Source organism: Phyllobates terribilis, unplaced genomic scaffold (genome assembly GCF_046119375.1).
Source record: "Phyllobates terribilis strain yellow unplaced genomic scaffold, ASM4611937v1 Scaffold_5__5_contigs__length_657084704, whole genome shotgun sequence".
NCBI classification, from domain to species: Eukaryota; Metazoa; Chordata; class Amphibia; order Anura; family Dendrobatidae; genus Phyllobates; species Phyllobates terribilis.
This window is the reverse complement of record NW_027362765.1, coordinates 176,684,410-176,712,278: the sequence shown is the minus strand read 5'-3', so window position 1 is coordinate 176,712,278 and position 27,869 is coordinate 176,684,410. Positions and strand designations below refer to the sequence as shown.

Below are 27,869 nucleotides of genomic sequence, written 5' to 3'. Positions count from 1 at the left end.
CTGGGGACCGCTGCACCATGCCCCAGTTATGTCATCTCCAGCTATTTATAACATAGTTGGGAAAAAAATACTTTCACAGTGAATTAAAATATGCATGCATTGGATAAAGAAAAGAAGCTAAATAGCTAAAAAAGATACATTGTATTTTCTAAATCTGAATGGGACTGCTATATGAGGAGGCGATGGCGGAATATTGGCAGATATTACAAGGAACCAATTAAAGATAAATAATAACTATTGTATGTGTACAAATATATATATGTATGTATATACAGTATATGTGTATATATGTATATATATACACGCAGTGTATATATACAGTATATATAAATATATATATCGTACATAATGCATAAAGAGAAGTAACACTAGAAAATATGATTCTAATTTTGTGGCAACTATGATGTTGTAACTGCACCATCTGTTCTTTAAATAACCTATGTTTGGGCCAATACCCAATACTATCCTACTGAATATTTTTTGTAGGGAAAATGTGTGGCATAGATTTAATTAAAAGTATAATAATACATACAATATAAACCTGTATGTGCAACCACTCTTCTCGGTGGGTATATTGCCTCAATCAAGTCTCCTCTCAAATTTTCCGCCTTTGTCCAGGCTACTGTGATATCAAATGTTTATGACATAACTACATCGATGACAATTCAGGTCAAATAAGAAAATCAAGAGACATCAAGACCATTTAATATGTTTAGATAATAAGTTAATCATCTATATTGATAGAGTAATTTGAAGTTGACAAAAAATGTCTCGTAAAATCATCATCTCCCATCATGCCCTGACAGCCCGTAGTTAAGGGATAATACTTGTAGATTTCAGCTTCCAGCAGAATCATCAGCCCTCACACATTGTAGGAGGATGAACTGTTTTAGTTGGGACATACAGTAACAAAACAAATCACTGAGACGTCACATAGTACAGAGAGGAACTGCTACACATGTTAGTAATCTCTAACTACACAACACTGCTGTCTTCTCTGAACACTTCCACAGCATGAGCCTGTAGCTGTTGTTAATACCCTAATAAATATTCACCTACATATTCAATACAAGCCTCATCTGACTTTTTGAATAGTATATCATTAGTGTCTGGCCCTTTGTTTAGGTCTTCATTTCTGTAATTTATGATCTAGTACATCGATCCATCTTCTTACCGATCCTCCTCTTCTTCATCAATTCTTACAAGCATAATTGTCCTTCTCAATGAGCCGATGCATTAGGCTACTAGCATGCGACAGTCCTGGTCTTGTGCCTGGAGGAGAATTCAGTTTCCCATCACTGATGTTTTGGGGAAGGTAAGTAACAACCGCTTAGATGACAACTATGGATCTGGGCCATGGTTGTCAATGTCTATTGCTTTGATGTGGTCGGTCAGATCAACCGACATGGATTTTAAGCCTTAGTGATGTAAGTAACCTTTAAAATCTACTTGTAGCTTATCTACTGAACAGAAGATTGCTTGAAATTAGTAGGTTTTTCTTCATGACAAAAATGTCTTTGCAGCGATCATTGATATATGCTTGAGTTATTTCATTTTTTTATAGTTTAATATTTGTTTCTAGATGAAAGCATATAGATATTTAATGGGTGCAATAACTCAGCCATGGAGACAGTATCATTTCATGCTCTGATTTATGCTGTCAACAGGGAAATATGAGAAGTACCACTCGGTTATATATAGCTTTAATGCACGTGAAGGATGGGGCTGACATCTTTGTTTAAGATCAGTTCCATGAAAATCCTTGTTCTTATGTCAGTAAATTGCTTGCAGGAATTGAAAATTATGATCTAAGGGAACTCACCTCTGCATTAGAAGAGTAAAACAGAAATCAGTACAAGTTCATGTTAATTTATCTTTTATCTAAAAGATGAGAACTGAAATGGAAATGCAAATTTAATTTTAAGCAAAAATGTACAAATCTGCATGAGTACATTCTACATAAATCAATTGGTAACTCCCTTTATGTCTCATGTATTGGTTTTAAAGGGGTTGTCCAGGATTAACATATTGATGACCTATCCTTATCATAGGTCTTCACTGAGAGATCGGTGGGGGTCCGACATCTGGCACCCCTAACGATCAGCTGAAATCTGCTCCGGCAGCAACAAGATATTAGCAATGTATGGAGCGAATAGGATAAAAACTACAGCACTTGACAGCGACACCTAAACAATGGACAGAGCTGCAGCGTTCCGCTTTCTACATTGCTTTCACCCATCTGCTGCCGAAGCAGATTTCAGCCGAATCCCCGCTATTCTCATATTGATGACCTATCTACATAGCTAGGTCATCAATATGTTAATACTGGACAACCCCTTTAAGTTATTAAACAGTTTCTTCTCCATGCGAGCCTTGTGGATAGGTGATGACTTGCTTTCACCAGACAACCCCTTTAATTAAGTCTATCTGGTCTCGCTTGCAACTAAAATGGAATGAAAGGGTTAATTCCGCGCCACCAATAGATCAGGGATGGAAGATAAATGGTATCCCGAAATGCTGTTTATTTGTCAACGTGTTGCGAAGTTGAAAACTTTTTCATCGGGACAAATCACATTGTGACCTCCAAAGTACAGGAGATTCACATTGTGATCCTAATGTAAAATATAGAGACAGACTAAATCACCCACAAAACGTAAAAAATGATTATTACCTGGGATCAAAAGGTGCCACAAAAAAATGATATTACCTGGGATCAAAACATGTCAGATGATTGATGCTGCCCGAACCGGAGGAGCATGAATCAGAGTGACACCTACATTACAAACATAAATAGCTGAAAAAGCTCAGCAGGGGACGAGATGACTACAAGGGGAGAACCATGAGTCTAGCAGAGGTGACGAGGATCAGTCTTTTGGACAAGTCACCTCGTCCTTGGACATGTTTTTTAGGCAGTGTTTCAGAGTAAAACATGTATGTTTGTAATGAAGCAGAAGGCTCTGATTCCAGCTGCTCATAGTTCGGGTAGCATGAATCACATGACATGTTACTTTTAATGTTTGGGCATTCTTACTAAATTCAAGTGAGGGTCATAAATCCTATATGACTTTAGACACCGTGGACAGTGTCGGAATGGGGTGCCAAGGGCCCACCAGTAACGAACTCCAGGGCCCCACTTTTCAGCTACATGCAAATATGACATTATCCTTAATCACAAATTTATATAACAATGAAACGGGTAGATTCTTAGATGAATAAGATGCTGCCTTTGTCTGTACATAGTGATTTAAGTGTATTGTGCATGTAAGTGGGGGCCCACCGGAGGATTCTCCTGTTCTCCTGTGGGCCAGTCCAAGCCTGACTGTGGATGTAATGGGCTTTCAGATATATCATTTCATTTGGTTATTCGAAACAATATTTTGCGTGACTTTACTAAATAAGGCACTTGATGACTACACAACTGAATGGGATTATGGAACACTACAAAATGTGACATAATAACACTAGTAATAATAATAATGCTTCTTGTGTCTTTCAGAAGATGGACGAAAGCTTAAAGGTGCTATTCAGCGCAGTACTGAGACTGGACTTGCTGTCGAGATGCCGAGTCGAACTGTACGCCAAGCAAGCCATGAATCAATAGAGGACAGTATGAACAGCTATGGATCTGAGGGAAAGTAAGTCATCATCCTTTTTATCTGCTTTGATAAATATTTGGAAAAAATGGAGCGTGGGACAAATTGGAGCTAATTCCTTATATTGTTTTGGTTACTGGTTCCATTAGGTTCACAGTTGGCTGAAGGAAATAGCTAAAATCCTTAACCAGTTCTATCAACAAAAGTCTAAGGGGTTGTTTGCCCTGTATGACGTTTGTTACCCAGCTCCAATAGGTATATCTGCCAGACAAAACAGATTTCGGGTGCTTCAGTGAAGTGACCAAATTTCAGAATTTTTGAAAGTATGATAAACATGGGAAAGAAATAGGGGTGAATCTATTAAGACAGGCGTTTCATATGCAGGTCTTAATCTAAAATACGCTGGAGTAATATACCCCTAATTTTATAAGAAGCTCAATTCAGTTACGGCAATTATTTATACATATCTCTGACTGTCCATGTACCAAAAAGTAAAATCGACATCAGCTATAGGTCAGTGGAGATTTGGGGTATAATTTAAGACTATTTCTGCTTAAAATAATAGTAGGCTTTTAGGTTTTAGATGCCCATTCCCTTTTGTTAAGCCCCACTTAATTTTTAGAAAATATTTAAAGCCTAAGAAAATTGAAAATGAAAAAAAATAAATACAATTTCTGGTGCAAATGAGTATGACAAAATTTGTGACTTTTCTACCAAAATTCTGATGCACAGCCCTTAATAAATTCTCTGTATGGTTGAGATGCAGCCTAGAGGTGGGTGGATGTCCAAACACCGATTTACATTACCTACTAAAGGTTCTCATGGATGATTCCTCTATAACATGGCACCTCCAGCCCGATGTACAGACTAGAGAAACATAATAGTGAGTGGCGCCATAACAGTACCCAGTCCGTGAGTGGTAAAACATTGTCTGGTTCATGCTTCCAGTGGTTCAGGCAGCATGAATTGGAGGCAAAATTTCTAGTTGCAATACCTAAAACAACACATGGACAGGTGGGATAAGAACACAGATGTCTTTCTATTCCTGGACATCCCTTTTAACTTTACATTGTCTAAATTCTGGCCATTAGCCTCTAGATAAAGATTCTCCTACAAGATAGATAAATCCTGTAGAAGTAGATATAGTGGTCCGTGTCTTTAGCTCTTAGATGAAGCTTACAAGCCCACTGTTACAGCCGTCTAGCATACAGATAATATGACTAGCTAGTGTAAATATCGTTTTGTGAAATACGTTATTTTTTTTTTTACCAAATGGAGTATACTTATTTATTAGTTTAATATCTACTTTACAAAATGTCCAATGAAATTGACTTGAAGCAGAAATAAGTTGTTGCGTTGTTCAGGGAGCTAAATGACATAAAATACCCTCTCAGTGAGCCAATCTGTGATATTAAGTAAAATGAAAAAGATGTCTTATAAAGGGAAAACGTAGCACTTTCCTACAATTTCACAGTACTTACATCTTTTCAATTTTGCATGAAAGCGTATTTCCTACATAGCTTTATATTAAAGAGCAATTCCACCTGTTCAGTGTATAAATTCAGCGTATAAATAATGTTAGCACCCTATATACATACTTGTTTCAAGGGTTATTCCCCCAAAAACCTTGCTGATCGCTGGGGGTTCTGAGATCGAGGCTTTAGAATTCCAAGTATGGGACTTTGCAGCCCCATCCTGAGTGGAGCTGAGATGCGCATGCACTGCCTCCGCTCCATTCATCATCTATGGGACTGGCTGAACCCTTCACTTGGCAGTCTTATAGACAATAAATGGAGTGGAGGACACGCATGTACTCCTTTCAGGATGGGCCATCAGACTCACATTATTGGGGATTTATAGTTCTGATTTTTGGAATTGCTAGAGATCCCAGTGGTCGGACCACTAGCGATCAGCAAGATATCCCCCATCCCATGGAGAGAGAATAATTTATTTTTTTTAATATCCATTTAACCATATTGAGTGGCTCTTTAAAGGGACTTGTCCTGGCTAGTTTCCTTTTTAGCAAGTATTTTCTAATAAAATAAATAAATAAAAATGCAGGGGCTTCTGTTTATCATTGTGTTGTATTCTTCTATCATTCCTCCTGAAATAGATTATTAGACTGGGGCCACGTTCACACGATCAGTATTTGGTCAATATTTTACATCAGTATGTGTAAGCCAAAACCAGGAGTGGAAAAATCAGAGGAAAGGTATAATAGAAACACATCACCACCTCTGTATTTATCACCCACTCCTGGATTTGGCTTACAAATACTGATGTAAAATACTGACCAAATACTGATAGTGTGAATGTGGCTTGGGTTCTACTATTTCCCTTGTGATTGATGTGTGCCCCTGCACAGTCCTACAGTCTCCAATCAGCATACAGAGTAGACTGTGAAGAAACACACCCTATTAACAAGAGGAATGGGGAAACTAAATTGTCAGGGTTTTTTTCATACATTTTCATGAGGAATAACAGAGGAACAGCAAAGTTTTATAAAAATGTTGCCATAGAATTGTTATTTTATATAAAATACAAGTACCTGCGACAGCAAACAGGACAGAACATAGAAATATCTTTTGGAGGCTTCTTTAACTTGGAGAGCGCCATTTCTTTTTATTCATGTTGAACTTAAATGGCAACTACTACAAGCACCACAGCATTTCCCATAATAGTGCTTATTACTTTAAAGGCAATATGTCACCGGAAAATGATCTATTGTTAAAAATCAGGTTTTTATGCATTTATTTATTTTTTAAAAACATTTTTGAAAATGTTTATTTTTCATATCACTATACTATTCTATATAAAAAATTACAAATCTTGCAATTTTCTCACTGGCCACTTTGCCTAATATTAGGCTTCTTATTCCTGTTGGACACGTAGCTACTAACAGTAATAGACTGACTCAGACCCTACTGAGTTATATTGAAGTATTTAACCCTAGAACGCATGACCATAAAAATCTACACTTTCACATACCTGGGGCCTTTTAGGCCCGAGTGCAAATAATAAATAAATGACCAACTGGAAATGACAAACAACTATATACCTGAGGAATACCTAGAATTTCAAAATTCTAACTAAAGAAATCTTACAGAAAATAGAAAACAATTAACAGGGCGGGCCTGCGAGGCCCCAGGTATGCGTTCTAGGGTTAAAGAGCATGCTCTAATCAGGGCAAAGGTCATTGTGAAGGGAGAGGGAGGAGGTGAGCTCTTACTTTCACTATTGTGAATGGTGAATTCTGTGCTATCTACTTTGTATAGAGGTGCTACCTGTCATTGTAATCATGTCTACTAAAAAAGTCTTTTGTACAAACAGGAATTTTAAAAGGGTTGTCCAGGTATGACACGAAAGTTTGCAATCACCAAGAGCCAGCAGTCATGTGACCACAATTATGCAATAAGCATACTCCCAGCCACATTCTGACTAGACGTGCATGGCATCGCTCGATTCAAGTGAACAAGTGAATTGACGGAGGCTGCGCACGTCTCGTTGGAATGTAGCCGGAAGTATGCATATCACATGACCATGACTGTCTTACCGGTGGCACTGGAAAATCCTGACAGTGCACACTGTGAGAATTCACAAGTCTGCAACTACATACAGTGCCTGCAAACTTGCATGCTAAACCTGAACAGCCCCTTTAAATATGGTATTAGGCCTAGTGGCTATTGTGAAAGTTGTAAGACGTGATATTTTTTCTTATTTTATAAAAAATAAATTAATATAGAATTTAACATAAAAAAACAGTTTTAAACAGTTGGTGATTCTCTGATGACATTCTCTTTAAGGCCCTCTCCCCTAGCACAGCAAGTGGAATTGTTCTTTGACTATATTAATATAGGATTGGTAATATATTCTCTGATGGAAAACCCACAGTGGAAGCCGTTTGTAGGACATTACATGCCTGGGTTCTAATGTTCATGTGATCAGGTGGCTCTCCCAATGTCTGGCATGCACCAGGTGCTACTCTACTCTGTCCTGCTAGCAATATCTTTTACTGGTGGTTAAGGCACAAGTCGTATGAAACAGAAAACAAAACAGGTTGGCAGGCGGGAGAGGAGTGCCAGACATCGGGAAACTCTCCTAGCTCCTGTCAACCTAGTCTTTTTTCATACAGGCAGCGTACTGACCACCAACAACTCTGTCCCAGTGGGAGCGAGCAGGGAGCACCAGGCATGAGTCAGTCTTTGGGGGACACAATGGACCCCAGGTAGGTAACCTATTGTCAAGTCATGCTTTGTAAAACTGTAACCCTGTGCGGAATTGTGCCTAACATGACATAATCATGGCATGCTGATATATTTGCTCAATTTTTCTTTTAATGAGGTGACACTGATTAAAGTCTTGAAACCTTAACTGGGATGACCACCATATATTATTTTCTAATGTCTGATCAATGTATAAATCCTGAGTTCTGATTATATCTAGGATTTCAAACTAGTGGAATTAGCCGTGAAAATTAATGTGCATTCACAATCAGACATATTGCAAGATTAAAATGACCCCTGGGTAACAACCAGGGCCGCCATCAGGGCATCACTGTCATTACTGGTGTATGGGGCCCGGTGAGCAGAAGAAAAGATCGGGTCCTGAGTGAGACACGCTGCACAACCTGCGCTGAGGCAGTCCAGCTGAGCCACTGTAAAAACGGCCTGGCAGACTACTGGTGCCCGGGCTAAGTACTTTACTTTGCTTTATTAAGCCCACGGGGCCCCAGGCACTCACAGCCGCAGCTACCTACATTGTATGGCCGCAGTGGGGGCCGGCCACATCTGACATCAGCGACGTCAGACGCTGCCAGCCCGCCATCCATTCCTAAGCTGCCAGCTTACCCCCGGGCCCTTATGGCACATTATATATAGGAGTTGAAGGCCCGAAAGTGATGAGGTGCACGTGTCCGCCCGCTCACTCGCTTGTCCGATATTCCATTTCCCCATCCGACCTCCCATTCGCTCACGAGCTGGCCCACCCACCCGCTACTCTTCTTGTGCCCCCCTCCCTGCTCGTGCAGTGCCAAATTGGAGGTCGTCTCTGTCTGCTGCCTTACTGCAAACTGCTAAGTACTACTAAGTTCAAAACCACTGACTGCTGTCTGGCTGCCTGCAATAAGGTACAGTTGCCTGTCTTAAAGAGGATGTTCTAGTAACCTAATACTTATCCTCTACACACAAGATATGGGAAAATAATTAGGGCCATTTCACATGGTGGATCTGCAATCAGAAGTTTGGCGTGGACAGTCATGCCGACATACTGCTGAATATCTACGGCGGCCACTTCCTTCATGCCTCCCATTATGGATATTTTAAGAAATGTTTAATAGGTTATATAAGAGTAGGGCCCTGCCCAAAGAGTCTACCTTGTCGTGGTAGCAGGCTTAAATAATCTTTTGGCCAAAACAAAAGCTGCTGGCTATGTATGTGATATGGTGTTTGATGGGAACTGTTAATGTGTGTTTGGTGAGGACGGGATGCAGAAGTGAAGTTTTTCCAAGAGTGGGTGGTGGGACTGTGGAAGGTTTGAGGGGTGGAGGGGGAGCTGAGGTGGAGCCTGGGCAGAGCCTCAAGAGGACCTGAAAATGTTGCCAGTATGGGGCCCTAAAATTACTGGTAGCAATCCTGGTGACAACCGCAATGTGTGTTGCATGGGATACAACATTAGTTGTACCCTGCTTTCCAGAAAAAATGACATAACTAAGAAATAGCAGAATAGTTTCAAAATCTGGGTGAAGAAGAATGTGTAAGGAACTAGAACTGAGGGGATTTTTTTGATTTTAGGAGAAGTGCTATTTTTTTCTTAAGGACTCATTATTTGTAGCGAGTACATACAGTTTCCGCAACCACCATGGCCTTGTAGGTGACATGATCATTCTGTTGTAGGTAATGCAGAGTTTATGTAAAGGTTGTCTTTTGTATTCTTGAGTTTCGGGTAAATTGGAACTAATAGACAACACTGTGCTTAAGGAGTCAAGCATTTTACTTGGTCGTAGACGACCTGCTTGCTTCTTACTTGTGGAAAAAAAAAGGATGAGCTATTTTCTAGCCTGTCAGGCAGCGAGTAAAACAATAATTTTAACAAACTGCTGCAATTTACAGTTGACGACATAGCGCCATCAATTTCCCTGTCACTGCAGAAAGGAAGTAATTTTAAGCAATGTGCCTGTGTGGCAGCGCGTTCAAAAAAACACAATTTTAGTGACTTTAGATATCATCTGAAAATAAAATGAATTTTAGAATTTAAAAGGGTTTACAAAATCCACAGGAGGAGCTATTGGAAGAGCTCCACCCTCCTATCTACATAGAACCTCATCAGTAGCAACTCTTATATCCTATCTCAGTAATGGGAAAGTCTGTCTTCACCAAATACAGATTTTACCTCAGAATTAAGAATTTTAATAATGATTGATCAATTCTGGCAGAGAAAGAAGCAAATCTCTCTAATAAGATTTATTACAAAGTTGCTTATTTTCCCCCAAAGACTTTGTATATTAAGCCAATTTTTACAATTTTGAACAGTGTCATTTTATGAGGTAATAACTCTGAAACTCTTCAATGGATCCCAATGATTTGGAGATTGTTTTTTCGTAAAATATTGTACTTCATGATAGTGGCAAAATTTATTTGATATGACTTGCGTTACTTTGTGAAAAAATCAAAAATTTGGTGAACATTTTGAAAATGTTGCAATTTTCAAACTTTCATTTTTCATGCCCTTAAATCAGAGAGATATGTCACACAAAATAGTTAATAAATAACATTTTCCACATGTCTCCTTTAAATCAGCACAATTTTGGAACCAAAATGTTTTTTGTTAGGAAGTTGTAAGGGTTAAAAGTTGACCAGCGATTTCTCATTTTTCCAACAAAATTTACAAAACCATTATTTTAGGGACCACATCACATTTGAAGTGACTTTGAAGGGCTTTTATGACAGAAAATACCCAAAAGTGACACCATTCTAAAAACTGCACCCCTCAAGGTGCTCAAAACTATATTCAGTTTATTAACCCTTCAGGTGCTTCACAGGAATTTTTGGAATGTGGAAGAAAACAATGAACATTTTCACAAAAATGTTATTTTAGGCCCAATTTTTTTATTTTAAAAGGGTTAACAGGAGAAAATGAACCCCAAAATTTGTTCCGCAATTTCTCCTGAGCACGAAGATACCCCATATGTGAGGGAAAACTATTGTGTGGGCAAACGGAAAGGAAGGAGTGACATTTTAGAATGCAGACTTTAATGGAACGGTCTACGGGTGTCATATCGTATTTCGAGAGTCCCTGATGTGCCTAAAGAGTGGAAACACCCCACAAGTGACCCCATTTTGGAAACTAGACACCTCAAGTTATTTATTTAGATGTGTGGCGAGCACCTTGAACTCACAGGTGCTTCACAAAATTTTACCACGTGGATCTGTAAAAAATTAAAAAAATATTTTTTTTCACGAAAATGTAGTTTTAGCCAACAATATTTTCATTTTCACAAGGATAGCAGGAGAAAAAGGACCCCAAAATTTGTTGTGCAATTTCTCTTGAGTACGCCGATACCCAATATGTGGTCGAAAACTACTTTTGAGGCACAGTGTAAATCTCAGAAGAGAAGAAGCGCCATATTGGAGTTCATATTTTGCTGCGCTGGTTTGACGGTGTCATGTCACATTAGCAGAGCCCCTAAGGTGCCAGAACAGCAGAACCCCCCATAAGAGATCCAATTTTTACACTTCTGAATTAATTCATCTAGGGGGTGCAGTGAGCATGTTGACACCACATGTGCCTCACAGACACCATTGGGTGGTGAAGAAAGAATAATTAAATTTTTACCACCAACGTTTTGTTTTAGCCCCAGATTTTACATTTTCACACTGGCAAATCAGTAAAAATGGCACCAAAATTTGTCACACAATTTTTGCTGAGTGTAGAAATACTCTATGTGGCTGTACAATACTGCTTAGCCCCTCGGCTAGACTCGGAATGGACGGAGCGCTGTTTGCCTCCTGGAGCGCAGAATTTCCTAGAATAGTATGTATGCAGACTCCATATACAGAGATCCTAAAGTGCTAGAAGAGCAGAATCCCCCCTCAAGTGACCCTATTTTGGAAATTATACCCCTTTGGGAATTTATCTACAGGTGTGGTTAGGATTTTAACTACATAAGTGTTTTCCAGAAACAAGCAGCAGTGGATGTTGCTGAGTGAAAATTGCAAACTGCCATTGTAGTGACCAGTATGTTGTAGTGACCAGTATGTTGTAGTGACCAGTACGTTATGCCCAGCTTGTGCTTTTGGGACATGCACCTACATGCACCTGTAAATTAGACGGGCTCTCATTGCTACAGAAATGCCAAACATGTGGATGCTAACTGCGACTTATGTACACTGTGGGGCTCAAAAGGGAGGTGGGCATTTTTATTTGGGAGCACAGAATTTGCTGAATTCCTTTTAGAGGGCCATTTCGCTTTTCCAAAGCCTTTGTGCTTCTAGTAACGTGGAAGCCCCCTATATTTCCATTAACAGATGACGGACCTGAGTGAGGACTTACTTTTTTTGTGGATTGAGTCAAAGCTTTTATTGTGACCCAAAATGTTATGTAAAATGTTCCCATTTATCCTGTGCTGTACGCTGAGCACTGATATTGGGGTTTCCATTTAAATCTCCGAGTGATGTAATTCAGATGAATCCCTCGAGGGATCCATTCACTGCAATGAGGCAGCAGAGTTACTCTGGACTTCGTTGCCTCTGTTTAGCAGTGTCCTTTTTTGCAGAGGTTCACAAAACTGTGGCTGACGACACTGTTATGCACGCCTAATAAAAAGACGGACATCGTGGGATCACCATCCAGACGGCGTCCACAATTCCTCCATCTGCCTCATTACAGGGAATCTTCAGCTGGGGGTTGAGACTGAATCACATATTTCAGAGATTTACATGGAAACCCCAGTGTAAGCGCTCAGCGCAGAGCACAGGATAAATGTGAGCCAAGCTATACTGCGATCTTTGGGAGGCAGAATGAACAAATCAGCAGCAGGTGAAGAATTGGTTTTATTTATTTTTTAAGCCATCCCTCGTGCGGTAAAAGTGATTAGACAACTTTATTCTTCGGGTCCGTGCTATTACAGCGATACCAGATTTATACCCCGTGATCATTGTCTGCTGTAGAAAAACCAAGGAGCTGACACTTAGCTTGAAATGTCAGTAAAATGTTTCAGTTCTAGACAATTATACTTATATGGTGAATCGATAGATCAGTGTTATGTTGACAGCAGCACAAAATTCTAAATGCAATGAGCAGCTGACTTTATTGCCTTCCACCAAAAAACACTCGCAGCCCAGAAATTAAACCATCTGTCACTGATAAAAGTCAAGGCAATGCTCATGTGAGAGCTTTGTCCTGGGGATAGAGATCTTAATGTCATCACAGATTTGTGCCGCTTTCAGAAGTCGTTTATCAGTTGTGAAATATGAGGAGTCTCTGGTCTTTGATCTACTTGTTCTAAGAAATGGAAGCCATGTTCTACAAGACTCCTATACATGACCATAGCTGATCTGCATCATATCATACCATGTCTCATGGAAGAAAAACTTCAGAAATGTCCACACGTTCTTCACATCTGTCAATATAGCATATACCTGTTAGGTGTAGCACAGTGGCTCAGAGGTTAGCACTATGTCTGTGGCCCTGCTTGTGTGTTTTACCTACAGTGGGGAAAATAAGTATTTGATACACTGCCGATTTTGCAAGTTTTCCCACCTACAAAGAATGGAGAGGTCTGTCATTTTTATCATAGGTACACTTCAACTGTGAGAGACAGAATCTAAAAATAAAAAACAGAAAATCACATTGTATGATTTTTACATAATTAATTTGCATTTTATTGCATGAAATTAGTATTTGATACAATAGCAAAACAGAACTTAATATTTGGTACAGAATCCAATTGCAATTACAGAGGTCAGACGTTTCCTGTAGTTGTTGACCAAGTTTGCACACACTGCACCAGGGATTTTTTACCCATTCCTCAAAACGCCACTCCAGGACCTTGAAATGCTTCTTAGGGAGCCACGCTTTAGCTGCCCTGGCTGTGTGTTTCAGGTCATTGTCACACTGGAAGACCCAGCCATGACCCATCTTCAGTGCTCTTACTGAGGGAAGAAGGTTGTTGGCCAAAACCTCGCGATACATGACCCCATCCATTCTCCCTTCAATACGGTGCAGTCGCCCTGTCCCCTTTGCAAAAAAGCACCCCAAAAGTATAATGTTTCCCCCACCATGCTTCTCGGTTGGGATGGTGTTCTAGGGGTTGTACTCATCCTTCTTCTTCCTCCAAACTCGGCGAGTGGACTTGATACCAAAAGTTCTATTTTGGTCTCATCTCACCACATGACCTTCTCCCATGCCTCCTCTGGATCATGCAGATGGTCATTGCAAACTTCAAACGAGCCTGGACATGTGCTGGTGTGAGCAGGGGGACCTTGCTTTCTTTGCAGGATTTTAATCCATGACAGCATAGTGTGTTACTAACGGTAATGTTTGAGACTGTGGTCTCAGCTCTCTTCAGGTCATTGACTAGGTCCTCCCGTATAGTTATGGGCTGATTCACATTTTTTTTGTGTGTTTTTAATAGTATTTTAAAGGGTTTTTTTATGGGAATTTATCTGTAGCTGGTACAAGGTGTGTAATAATTTTGTCATTAATAAAAATTTTCCTGAGTATATTTCATAAAATTATGAGTTTGTGAATTATTGTTTGCCCGATGGTAGTTAACATTAAAACTGATTCATGACCTTTCTCAGAATCATCCTTACCCCACGAGGTGAGATCTTGCATGGAGCCCCAGACCGAGGAAGATTGACAGTCATCTGGTGTTTCTTCCATTTTCTAATAATTGTGCCAACAGTTGTTGCTTTCACAAAAAGCTGCTTGCCTATTGTCCTGTAGCCCCTGTAGCCCATCCTAGGTTTGTGCAGGTCTACAATGTTGTCCCTGACAGCTCTTTGGTCTTGGCCATGGTGGAGAGGTTGGAGTGTGATTGATTGTGTGGACAGGTGTCTTTTATCTCAGGTAATGATTTCAAACAGGTGCAATTAATACAGGTAATTAAAAGAAAAACTAACAGATCTGTGAGAGCCAGAATTCTTGCTGGATGGTAGGTGATCAAATACTTATTTCATTAAACAAAATGCTGTCTCTCACAGTTGAAGTGTACGTACGATAAAAATTACAGACCTCTCCATTCTTTGCAGGTGGGAAAACTTGCAAAATTGGCAGTGTATCAAATACTTATTTTCCCCACTGTAGGTTAGCAAGGGTTTCAGCTGGGTACCTTTTACATATCCCAATAACATATTGATAAGTTATGTCTTATGAAAGTAGCTCTAGTGTGTGTATGGGAAGGGAAATCTGATTGCAAGCCCTGGGACAATCCCTGTTTAGTGCTGCTGCCTATATAATTTAAGCAATGAAATACAGAGTAAATAGCTGCTAACTTTGCAATATGCTGCTTATTGTGCACAGATGTTGTCTTATATACTGTCATAGACACGGGGCGGACACAGACTGTAGTGGGCCCCTGTGCAAGAAATTTTTGGGGGCCCCCCCCTGCCCTTCATAAGGCAACAAAGTTATGTAAACATAACCCCCCCATGTGCAGCCCTCATCCCCCCCATATGCAGCTCTCATCCCATGTGCAGCTCACCCCCCCGTGCATCTCTCATCCCCCCCCCCGTGCATCTCTCATCCCCCCCTGCATCTCTCATCCCCCCCGTGCATCTCTCATCGCCCCCCGTGCATCTCTCATCGCCCCCCGTGCATCTCTCATCCCCCCCCGTGCATCTCTCATCCCCCCCCCCGTGCATCTCTCATCCCCCCCGTGCATCTCTCACCCCCCCGTGCATCTCTCATCCCCCCCCCGTGCATCTCTCATCCCCCCCCGCATCTCTCATCCCCCCCCCGCATCTCTCATCCCCCCCGTGCATCTCTCATCCCCCCCCGTGCATCTCTCATCCCCCCCGTGCATCTCTTGCCCCCCCCATGCATCTCTTGCCCCCCCCGTGCATCTCTTGCCCCCCCGTGCATCTCTTGCCCCCCCCGTGCATCTCTCATCCCTCCCGTGTGCATCTCTCATCCCCCCCGTGTGCATCTCTCATCCCCCCCGTGTGCATCTCTCATCCCCCCCCATGTGCATCTCTCATCCCCCCCATGTGCATCTCTCATCCCCCCCATGTGCATCTCTCATCCCCCCCCCATGTGCATCTCTCATCCCCCCCCCATGTGCATCTCTGATTCCCCCCACTCCTGATTAATTAATTGTATTTAAAAAAAATAAAACTTGTTATACTTACCCCCATGCGATCCCTGCAGAATCCTGGCGCTCGTCCACGTCGCTGCCACCAGGTTCTCCTGACGTTCGGCCATGTGACGGCGCCACATACATAGCCATCAGCTTTTGTTTTGGCCAAAAGATTTTTAAAGCCGCCACCACGATAAGGTAGACTCTTCTGGCCGGGCCCTACTCTAAGCTATTAAAATTTTCTTAAAATATCCAATACTCTTTTTAGATATATGTTTATTTAGTTTTCTTTAAGGGAATGTGTCATATACATTTTTTTTTTAAATGACCAATAATACCACATACAGGGAATACCGCCACACCATGACCAGACCACATATTACCACAACATAGTGGCCGAATAATACCACACAGAAGGGAGAAAAACTGCCACACCATGACCAGACCACATATTACCACCACATTACTAATATTACCACCACATTACTAATATTACCATAAGTGTCATTATACACGGGAGCTCTATACATGGTATGTATAATGTAAGTGTCCAGGTAATCTAGTGATCACCAGTGACATTATACACAGGAGCTCTGTATATAGTGTCAGTGTACAGGTAATACAGTGATCACCAGTGACATTATACACAGGAGCTCTGTATATAGTGTATACTATACAGAATACAGTGATCACCAGTGACATTATACACAGGAGCTCTGTATATAGTGTCAGTGTACAGGTAATACAGTGATCACCAGTGACATTATACACAGGAGCTCTGTATATAGTGTACAGGTAATACAGTGATCACCAGTGACATTATACACAGGAGCCCGGTACATAGTATATAGTGTAAGTGTACATGTAATACACTGACTCACTGGTGACGTCTCTAGGTGAAGTCCTTCAGCTACGCTTTTCTTCTTCATTCAGCACAGACCGCCATCACGTCTTCCAGCCAGGACTTGTCTCTGCATAAAATAACACAGTTATCTAGAGCACATTCCCCAACTTCTACATTACGCAGCTGAATACAGACGTGCATCCACCATCAATATATGGTTAGTTATTATGCCACCTACCATTCCAAATATAAATTGTAATCCACCACGGTGCCCCCATTAACTGTAAATAGGCACTTAATATATAATTTAATTAGAACCTCTACTCTTTCCGCCAATTTGTTACCAGTTACACTCCTGCATCCGCAACGCCCCCTACTCTATGCTTCCTGCTCCCCGCATTCATTATTTACATGCACCCCCTGCCCCAATTCATTATATCATGTCCGTGCTCTCCCCACCCCATCATCATTTACTCTCCCCCACCCCACATTCATTATGTGCAGCTCATTATCCCCCTACTCCCAATTCCCCCATGTGCAGCTCTCATCCCCCCCCATGTGCAGCTTTCAACCCCCCCGATGTGCAGCTTTCAAACCCCCCCATGTGCAGCTCTCTCACCACCCCCCCATGTGCACATCTCTCACCCCCCCCATGTGCACATCTCTCACCACCCCCCCATGTGCACATCTCTCACCACCCCCCCATGTGCACATCTCTCCCCCCCCATGTGCACATCTCTCATCCCCCTCCCCCACATGTGCATCTCTCATCCCCCCATGTGCATCTCTCATCCCCCCACATGTGCGGCTCTCACCACCCCCCCATGTGCACCTCTCACCCCCCCATGTGCACATCTCTCACCCCCACATGTGCACCTCTCTCATCCCCCTCCCCCACATGTGCATCTCTCATCTCCCCCCCACATGTGCATCTCCCATTCCCCCCCCCCACATGTGCATCTCCCATTCCCCCCCCCACATGTGCATCTCCCATTCCCCCCCCCCCACATGTGCATCTCCCATTCCCCCCCCCACATGTGCATCTCCCATTCCCCCCCCCACATGTGCATCTCCCATTCCCCCCCCCCCACATGTGCATCTCCCATCCCCCCCCCCACATGTGCATCTCCCATTCCCCCCCCCCCCACATGTGCATCTCCCATTCCCCACCCCCCCACCCCCCCCCACATGTGCATCTCCCATTCCCCCCCCCCCACCCCCCCACATGTGCATCTCCCATTCCCCCCACTCCTAGTTAATTGTATTTTAAAAAAAATAAAACTTGTTATACTTACCCCCATGCAATCCCTGCAGAATCCTGGCACTCGTCCAAATCGCTGACACCAGGTTCTCCTGACTTCCGGCCATGTGACGGCGCCGTTACATGACCGGAAGTCAGGGGAATCATGAAGGCGCTGCCACGGCAGCGCAGCGCAGCGCTGAGATGTCCCGGACCCGGCGCTTAGCATGGGGCCGGAGGCCCCATGAGGCGAGAGATGCACAAGAGGGGGGCCCCCAACGGGGCTCCGAGGGGGCCCCTACCGGCCGGGCACCATACTGGAGTCAGAGCAGTCATGCCCTGATGGCGGCCGTGCTGGAGGCTGGAGGGGCCCCCTCTCCCTCGGGGCCCCCGTTCAATGAACCGGCTGCACGGGCGGTAGTTCCGCCCCTGCATAGACACCATTCACATACAGAGCTTTACTAAAAAATCTTAAGGCCCTTAAACACATTAGGTGAAAATGAACCGATGAATGATCATTTGTGGGTGGCCCCAAACAACTCAGACTGCATTGGCCAATATTAGATTTTGCTGATGATGCAGCCAGTACTAATTATCAGTTGTTCACTATGGTCTTCTAATGTGTATGGGCTTCCTAAAGATATGTTCACAAAGAGTTCACACTCTCCAAAATCCTCCTCAAAACCTATTTGAAAAACTCTTGGAAAACTCTTCCTATTCATTTGTGTGGGAAATTCACCTGGCTGTTTACTCCACATTGCAGTGTTTCAGAGTAAGGCCTCATCGAGACAAACGATTTTTTCACGTATGAGAAAATAGGGCCGATTATTCTGATCTGATTGTGATCAGAGTTTGATCAGAGTGTGATCTGAGTGTCATCCGATTTTCTCATACGTGGAGAAATGAAAGAAAAAATTCTCCACCTTCTCCATTCTTACTGTCCAGGAAAAAATTCAGACGTGTGAATAGCCCCGTAAACTATCACAGGTTCAAGTGCTATACGTGAAAAACACAGATAGCATTCATAAGTGAAAATCGGACTTCTGAATGAGCACTAAATCACACTGTTGTCAGTAAGAGAGACGGCCTCTGATTCATGATGCCCGTGGTTCGTTTAGTGTGAATCATGTGACAGGTTCCATAAAGCCCACAAGGGACTCTAATTTTTCCAAACTTGGTTCGTTCCCTATCTTTGCCAGTGTAAACATGGCAGCGATCTGCTGATGAATGAGCAAAATTATTATTCACAAGTTAATTGCTTCTTTATACAGCTTGAAAGATCATCATTGTTGGCAGAACATTATCTGTGTAATCGGGCAGAGTTTCCATTCTAAAAACAGCACCTGGATGTTGCACTGTTCTTACAACCATTATGCCACTTTCAGGATCTGCGGATCCCATCGACATAGCTGAACACTGGTGGAGAACACGGAACATGATTTGTGCAAGAGGTTGCTGTGGTTTCTTTGAGAGTAGTAGCTAAGTAGGTACAGTAGGTTGCTTCCATGTTCTCTCTCCCACTGGTTGTTTTGCTGCTCTAAAAGCCTCAGTGTATTCCGATCATTTATGCCATCTCATTTGCATTCAAAACCACAAAACATTATAGAAAGTCCCTTGGGGATTTATTTAGCTTGAGGAACAATTAGCAAAAGGTCAAAGGCCACAGTGATTGATATTTAGCTTCAGATAATGAAAGACCCAATTTAAATGCAACAATTTAGATATCAGTGACTGAGGCAATTATATTCTCTGAAGCTAGCCATGTGAGAAATGAAGTAGCTACTTGTAAGGGGTGAGGAGTTTCCAGAGTGGTGAGGAAGCTTTATGATAAGGCTGGAAGAGAGATGCTCAATGCTTCAATAGCTACTTGGGTGAAAATGCAAAAAAGAGCTGTTGTCTCATGTAAGAAGAGTCATATTATGAGGAAGACCTCCATGGATCACTCGGTAGATTGCCTGTGCAATGTGTGAGGCAGTGACCGGGATCGTATACGAGGGACGTTATATATCCCCCAGAATGTGTACAGAGTCCTATTAAATCTATTGGAGTGCATTGCAGTCACAAACCCACCTGCGGCTGCAATGCAGGAATGAAGGCGAGCATTGACCTGGTCAGGCTATCTGGCTAAGGCAGATTAGTAAAACCCGGCAGGGCCTTCATTTCTTGGAGGAGGTTACAGGAAGGCAGTGGGCGGGCCTCCTCTCTCCAACCTGGGTTTTCCAGTGGCTCTTGCCACAGGTCCTTTAAAAACCCTGCAGTAAGGATTAGCGTTGTTCAGTGTTGGGACCTGCTAGGAGGATAGCAGGAAAACTCAGCAGGATTGTGCATAGCTGAACCCACGCCTGGGAAGGCTCTGCACCCATCAGGCTCTGAGCGGTCCAGCGCGGCCATTGCTCACGGCAACCATTGTGTATGGAGTTCTGTTAACCCGGCTGCGAACAGGAGGACTTTCTGTTAACCCGTGAGTTGCTGAAATAAAAGCTGTTTATGTTGGACTTGCTTGGGTCACTGCCTCAGTTACTGCACGGTGTGAACACCGCTGCCTTACAGCTTGGTGGAGAATGTGGGCATAGTGACTGAAGCATACCCCACCGGCTGCTGCATGACCACAATCCGGCCGGCCACCTTTCAGCCTAACCCCGTGGACAAAATGGAGGAGCTGTTAAGGCAATTGGTCCTCACGCAGCGGCAGCAGCAGGAGCAGTTCAAGCAGCAGCAGGAGCAGCTCTAGCAGCAGCAGCACACCAATGAGCTAATCGTGCAGCAACTCACAGCCCTGCGGGAGACACCGATGGCACTAGCCCCAGAACGTCGAGAGGCCCGGGACAAGGTTCGCTCAGCATTGCGGAAGATGGGACCGGAGGATGATGTGGAAGCCTTCCTGACCATTTATGAACGCACAGCGGAGCGGGAAAACCTCCCAGCCGGATAGTGGGCAGAAGTGGTGGCTCCGTTTCTGGTCGGCGATGCCCAAAAGGCCTACTTCGACCTCAGTCGGGAGGACGCCCAGGACTACCAGAGGCTCAAAGGTGAGATCCTTGCCTGACTGGGGGTCAATACGTACGTGAGGGCTCAGCGCGTATTTTCATGGGCCTATGTGGAGACCCGACCCGCCCGGTCTCAGGCTTATGACCTTTTTGCTGCTGGTAAAGAGGTGGCTCCAGCATGAGTCTTTGACTCCAGCCCAGATGGTGGAGAGGGTGGTGAGCGACCGGCTGGTGAGGACTCTGCCGGCCGCTATCCAACATTGGGTGGAGCAAGGGGACCCTGGCACCCTCGACCTGGTGGTCAGCCTAATCGAGCGCTACTCGGCCACTCAGGACTTTATCCGAGACTCTGCCCTCTCGCGGCTGTCACCTCGTTCCCTGCCAACTTAGGAACCAGGAAAGGGGTCTCATCCCTCTGCTGAGGACACTCAGCACTGTACCCGTGCTGAAGGGGTACCCCGGAGTGAGAGTGGTCGTAAGACCTAACAGTACCTCCACCATGAGGTACTGGTGGTGTCAGGGGCTGTGACATGTGGTTGCTAACTGCCCCCTGACTGCGGAATCCATGGACAGCGGGTATAACCGCCGGGTCTCAATGTTCACCCAGACCGTCTGCACTGCGAGTGCCGACCCCTCGGACAGTGAACCTCAACTGTGCCAGGTACTGGTTAATGGGTACCCCACGGAGGCCCTCCTAGACTTGGGGAGCCTAGTGACTTTGGTACATGGGTCGCTGGTGGCAGGAGACAACTCCAGTGGACGGACAGTCGGGGTTGTGTGCATCCATGGGGACCTCCGAGAGTACCCAACCGCGGAGGTAGTTTTGTCCACGCCATGTGGAGACATAAAACATGTGGGGGGGGTGGTAAAAATTCTTCCCTATGCGACTGTGTTGGGAAGAGACTTGCCCCTGTTCTGGACTCTGTGGAAAAACAAAATTCACTCTCACCCGATAAAATTTGTTACAGGAGCTGTGCCCAACGAACCCGAGTCTGGGGTACCTGCCGTAGGGGTGTCCAACCTAGAGACAGAGTGTGACCCGATAGGTCTCCCCTAGAGGTGCTGGCAGGAGAGGTTGAGGAGACCCCATCGATCCCCGAGCTAGAAGTGTCCCGCAGCACGTTTGGGACAGCTCAGCTACAGGATCCCACTCTGACTCGGGCACGGGAAAGGGTGTTAAAGGTAAATGGCATAGCTCAACAGCCTGGTGCAGATACTGTATTTCCACGCATGGTAGTCAACGGTGAGTTGATCTATAGGGTAGACAAAATCAGGGACGAGATCGTGGAACAGTTAGTGGTACCTCAGTCGTACCGTCGGGCTGTTCTGGAGTTGGCACACACACACCTGCTGGGTGGACACTTAGGGGTTAAAAAGATGCAAGAGCATATCTTGAAGTGGTTCTTTTGGCTGGGGATTTACGCGGAGGTCTAAAAGTACTGTGAATCCTGCCCCGAATGTCAGTTGACCACACCCACTACAAATTTCCGTAGCCCATTGGTGCCCCTGTGTTACGCTCGTGCCCGGACTGACTGGCGTGAGCGTGATTAGTGATCCCACTGTACTATGAACCGAGGAGTGCCTGGAGGGGCGTAACTAAGTATCAACCCGATCCGACCAAGGTCGCACGGCGGCTCAGTCAACTCCGTGAACCAGGGAGGAACCGAGCAGAGAGACCAGGTGCTACTCCAGGTCAGACCCCGGTCACAGCTGTTTACCCACACCGGGGAATGCAGGAACAGGCAGGTTAGCTGGTATGCAGACAGGTGGGTACTGGCAGGCATGGCTGGTATGACAGCAGATGGGTACTTAGCAGGCACGGCTGGTATGAAGGCAGGTGGGTACTGGCAAGCACGGCTGGTATGCAGACAGGCGGGTGCTGACAGGCACGGCTGGAATGCAGACAGGCAGATACTGGCAGGTATGAACGCAGGCTGGATAGGGACCAGTACAGACTGGGATACAGGAACAGAGCCGCAGGTGCGGTGGACTAGCAGAGCAAAACCGCAGGTGCGGTGAACAAGCAGAGCGGAGCAAAACCGCAGGTGCGGTGAACAAGCAGAGCGGAGCAAAACCGCAGGAGCGGTGAACAAGCAGAGCAGAACAGAACCGCAGGTGCGGTAAACAAGCGGAGCAGAGCGGAACTGCTGGAGCGGTGAACGAGCAGAGCAGAACAGAATCGCAGGTGCGGTAAACAAACGGAGCAGAGCGCAACCGCCGGAGCGGTGAACGAGCAGAGCAGGACAGAATCGCAGGTGCGGTAAACAAGCGGAGCATAGCGGAACCGCTGGAGCGGTGAACGAGCAGAGCAGAACAGAATCGCAGGTGCGGTAAACAAGCAGAGCAGAGAGGAACCGCCGGAGCGGTGAATGAGCAGAGCAGAACAGAACCGCAAGTGCGGAAAACAAGCGGAGCAGAGCGGAACCGCCGCTGCGGTGAACGAGCAGAGCAGAACAGAACCGCAGGTGCGGTAAACAAGCGGAGCGAAGAGGAACCGCCGGAGCGGTGAACGAGCAGAACAGAACCACAGGTGCGGTAAACAAGCGGAGCAGAGCGGAACCGCCGGAGCGGTGAACGAGCAGAACAGAACCGCAGGTGCGGTAAACAAGCGGAGCAGAGAGGAATCGCCGGAGCGGTGAACGAGCAGAGCAGAACAGAACCGCAAGTGCGGTAAACAAGCAGAGCAGAGCGGAACCGCCGGAGCGGTGAACGAGCAGAGCAGAACAGAACCGCCGGTGCGGTAAACAAGGGGAGCAGAGCGGAACCGCCGGAGCGGTGAACAAGCAGAGCAGAACAGAGCAGAAGGTGAAGGCAGACAGGACAGGGCTCTGCTCACATGGAACAGACTGGAAAATACAGGAAAATGGTTAGAACACAGGAGGTAGATACTGAGGCAGGGAAAGGGGACAAGCAGAACCAGATACACACAAGGTACTTACAATGAAGTAGCGAGTGGACACAAAACTCACAAACAGAAGTACAGAGACAACGAGTTGGATTTAGGTGCAGGTTCAGATACTGCAGGAAAAGGGAAGTTACGGACATAGAGAGAAACAAGTAACGGGCTAGGACACTGTTCAGACAGGAACTGAACTGGGAACAAGATACAGGAACAAGCCTGGGAACTCCGCCCCCAGGGTGGCGGAAACAGACTAGAAGTCAGAGATACAGGTAGCGGCCCTGGGTACTCGGCCCCCAGGGTGGCGGAAACAGACTAGAAGTAACAGGTACAGGTAGAGGCCCTGGGTACTCAGCCCCCAGGGTGGCGGACAGACTAGAGTCAGGACAGGACCTGGCAACTAACAGTTGCACAGAACACAGACTGTAAGAAAGTGTTGCTCAGGCACCTCCCACTGGGTGGAGGGGGTTTAAGTATCCAGTGACTCACAGCAATAGGCTGGGGACGCATTAAGACTGCGCACACTGTAGCTTTAAGAATCAGAAAGCAACAGCGCCGGCGCCCTAAGCCAGCAGACAAGAGACATACAAACAGCAGGTACTGGAGCAAAAGTGTGCAGCCTGGCCTGAAAGGTAAGATTGCGGTCTTGCATGGTGGGAGATGGTAAGCCATGCAAGCACGCCGCCAGGGATGTTACACCCTGCAGTGATAGAGGTATCTTTTGAACGGATTGCAATGGACTTGGTAGGGCCCATTGTAAAATCCGCTTCTGGCCACCAAGATATACTGGTGGTCGTCGACTATGCCACCCGTTACCTGGAGGCTATACCGCTATGCCACACCTCAGCGAAAGTGATTGCACGGGAGCTGTTTGCCATGTTCTGTCGCCTTGGACTACCTAAGGAGATCCTGACGGATAAAGGGACCCCTTTTGTGTCCAAGGTGTCAAGGGAACTGTGCAAACTGCTAAAAATTAAACAATTGCGCACATCGGTGTACCACCCTCAAACCGACGGGCTAGTAGAACGGTTCAATAAAACCCTCAAGTCCATGTTAAAAAAGGTGGTTTCTATGGATGGAAGGGATTGGGACAAGTTGCTACCCTATTTGATGTTCGCCGTCCATGAGGTACCCCAGGATTCCACAGGGTTCTCTCCCTTTGAATTATTGTACGGCAGACACCCTAGGAGTCTGTTGAACGTAGCCAAAGAGACGTGGGAACAAGAGCTGAATCCACATAGGAGTATAATTGAACATGTGGCTAGTATGCAGGACCAGATTGCGGCAGTCATTCCCATTGTGAAAGAACATCTGTTAGATGCCCAGGCAGCCCAGAGGCGCACATATCATAAAAGAGCCACGGTCAGGTCTTTTAATTAGGGCGATCGGATGTTAGTACTGGTACCCACAGACGAGAGTAAACTCATGGCCAAATGGCAAGGGCCATATGAGGTTCGAGAAAAGGTGGGGGAGGTAAATTACCGGGTGTATCAGCCAGGAAGGAGGAAACCGGAGCAGCTTTACCATGTAAACCTGCTAAAACCTTGGAAAGATCGAGAGTGTTTAGTTACAGACGTCACTTCGGGCATGCCATCAGAGAGTTCTCTACCTTTAGCCAGGGATGCGTCTGGGGGAGAGGTCAGGATAAGTGATGCTCTCACTAAACAGCAGCAATGGGAGGTTCGCTCGGTGGTGCAGTAGAATACCGACGTGTTCTCCGAGCTACCGGGTAGGACTACAGTTCTCCAACATGACATTGTCACCGAACCTGGGATATGGGTGCGAATGAGACCGTACTGGGTACCCGAAGCCCGGAGGCAAGCCATCACGGCTGAGGTAAACCAAATGCTCCAGTTAGGCGTCATCAAGGAATCACGGAGTGAGTGGGCTAGCCCCATCGTACTGATTCCGAAACCAGACGGATCGTTACGCTTCTGTAACGATTTCCGGAAATTAAATGAAGTGTCGAAGTTTGACCTTTATCCAATGCCCAGGGTGGATGAGCTGATTGAGAGACTGGGGCAGGCCCAGTACTTTACCACGCTCGATCTCACCAAGGGCTACTGGCAGGTACCTCTCACGAAAACCGCGAAGGAAAAGACCGCCTTCATAACTCCGGAGGGTCTATATCACTATGTGGTCTTACCTTTTGGGTTACATAGGGCCCTGGCTACATTCCAGAGGTTGATGGACATAGTGCTTAAGCCTCATCAGGAGTATGCGTTCGCGTATCTAGATGACATTATCATCTTTAGCACCGACTGGCATACGCATCTATCCCAACAAGCAGTGCTGGATTCTCTCAGAGCCGTGGGGTTAACGACAAACCCAAAAAAATGTACGATAGGGCTAGAGGAAGCCCAATATTTGGGGTATGTGATTGGCCGAGGAGTTATCAAGCCCCAAATCAATAAAGTTGAGGCCATAAAAAAACTGGCCTAAACCATCAAGTACAAAGCAGGTGAGGGCGTTCCTTGGCATCCTTGGGTATTACCGCCGGTTTATACCTAATTTTGCTGGGAAAATGGTGGCCCTGACCGATCTCTTGAAAGGGAAAAAATCGGTAATGATTCGGTGGAACCCTCAGGCAGAAGAAGCCTTTCAGTCCATGAAGTTAGCCCTGTGTGGACAGCCGGTCCTCATCAGCCCCAACTTCAAGGAAACCTTCATTGTACGGACAGATGCCTCGGAGGTAGGCCTAGGGGCGGTATTGTCACAAAAAGTGAATGGTGAAGAGCACCCGGTCACCTACTTGAGTAGAAAACTTGTCCCGGCAGAGAAAAACTATAGCGTGGTAGAGAAGGAGTGTTTAGCTATTAAGTGTGCCTTGGAATCGCTACGTTATTATTTACTCAGGCGTCAGTTCCGCTTGGTGACGGACCACTCACCCTTGGTATGGATGAGGAATGCCAAGGAAAGGAATGTGCGAGTCACCAGGTGGTTCCTGTCACTGCAAAATTTCAGTTTCTCTGTAGAACATCACCCTGGGAAGTCACAGGCAAAGGCAGATGCCCTGTCCCGGGCACCCTGTATGGTGTCAAGTGTTCAACCCCACAAGATTGAACAGAGGGGGGGGGATATGTGAGGCAGCGACCGGGATCGTATACGAGGGATGATATATATCCACCAGAATGTGTACAGAGTCCTATTAAATCCATTGGAGTGCATTGCAGTCACAAACTCACCTGCGGGTGCAATGCAGGAATCAAGGTGAGCATTGACCTGGTCAGGCTATCTGGCTAAGGCAGATTAGTAAAACCCAGCAGGGCCTTCATTTCTTGGAGGAGGTTACAGGAAGGCACTGGGGCGGTCTCCTCCCTCCAACCCGGGTTTTCCAGTGGCTCTTGCCACAGGTCCTTTAAAAACCCTGCAGTAAGGATTAGTGTTGTTCAGTGTTGGGACCTGCTAGGAGGATAGCAGGGAAACTTGGCAGGATTGTGCATAGCTGAACCCACGCCTGGGAAGGATCTGCACCCGTCAGGTTCTGAGCGGCCTGGCGCAGCCATTGCCCACGGCAACCATTGTGTATGGACTTCTGTTAACCCGGCTGCAAACTGGAGGACTTTCTGTTAACCCGTGAGTTGTTGAAATAAAAGCTGTTTATGTTGGACTTGCTTGGGTCACTGCCTCAGTTACTACACAGTGTGAACACCGCTGGCTTACACATGACACAAAACAAAAACTGCAGCACAGATCTGAACAGATCCTAAAACAGATATTTTTGGTATCTGTAAAACAATAACAGGCTGTGCAATAACGTTAAAATATGATAGCCACGAATAAACAATAAATCATCATCTTTTTACAGCATTAGGAGTTAAAGGGAATCTGTCACCCCTGGGCGATATCAGACCTCTACTATGGTCATTTAGGTTATAGAAAAGTAAATCTATACTTACCTGTATGGCCCATAGTAGAGGTCTGATTGCAGAGAAATCTTGTGGACGCCAAGCAAACCCTTCCTATCTGCTTACTATTCCCCTAAATCACCGCCTCTGTGCTAAATTACCA

General features: G+C 45.2%; 1 protein-coding gene across 2 annotated transcripts in view; it reads left to right on the top strand.

The window, feature by feature from the left end:
• The window catches only part of RIMS4 (regulating synaptic membrane exocytosis 4), a 269,858-nt gene that overhangs the window by 141,797 nt on the left and 100,192 nt on the right, over positions 1–27,869 (top strand). The window contains exons 2-3 of one of the 2 annotated variants that reach the window (XM_073683529.1): positions 3,497–3,635; positions 7,726–7,818. In XM_073683529.1, coding sequence (XP_073539630.1) covers positions 3,497–3,635; positions 7,726–7,818 — 232 coding nt within the window. The remainder of the gene's footprint in view (positions 1–3,496; positions 3,636–7,725; positions 7,819–27,869) is intronic. The other variant, XM_073683530.1, reaches the window with a different exon arrangement.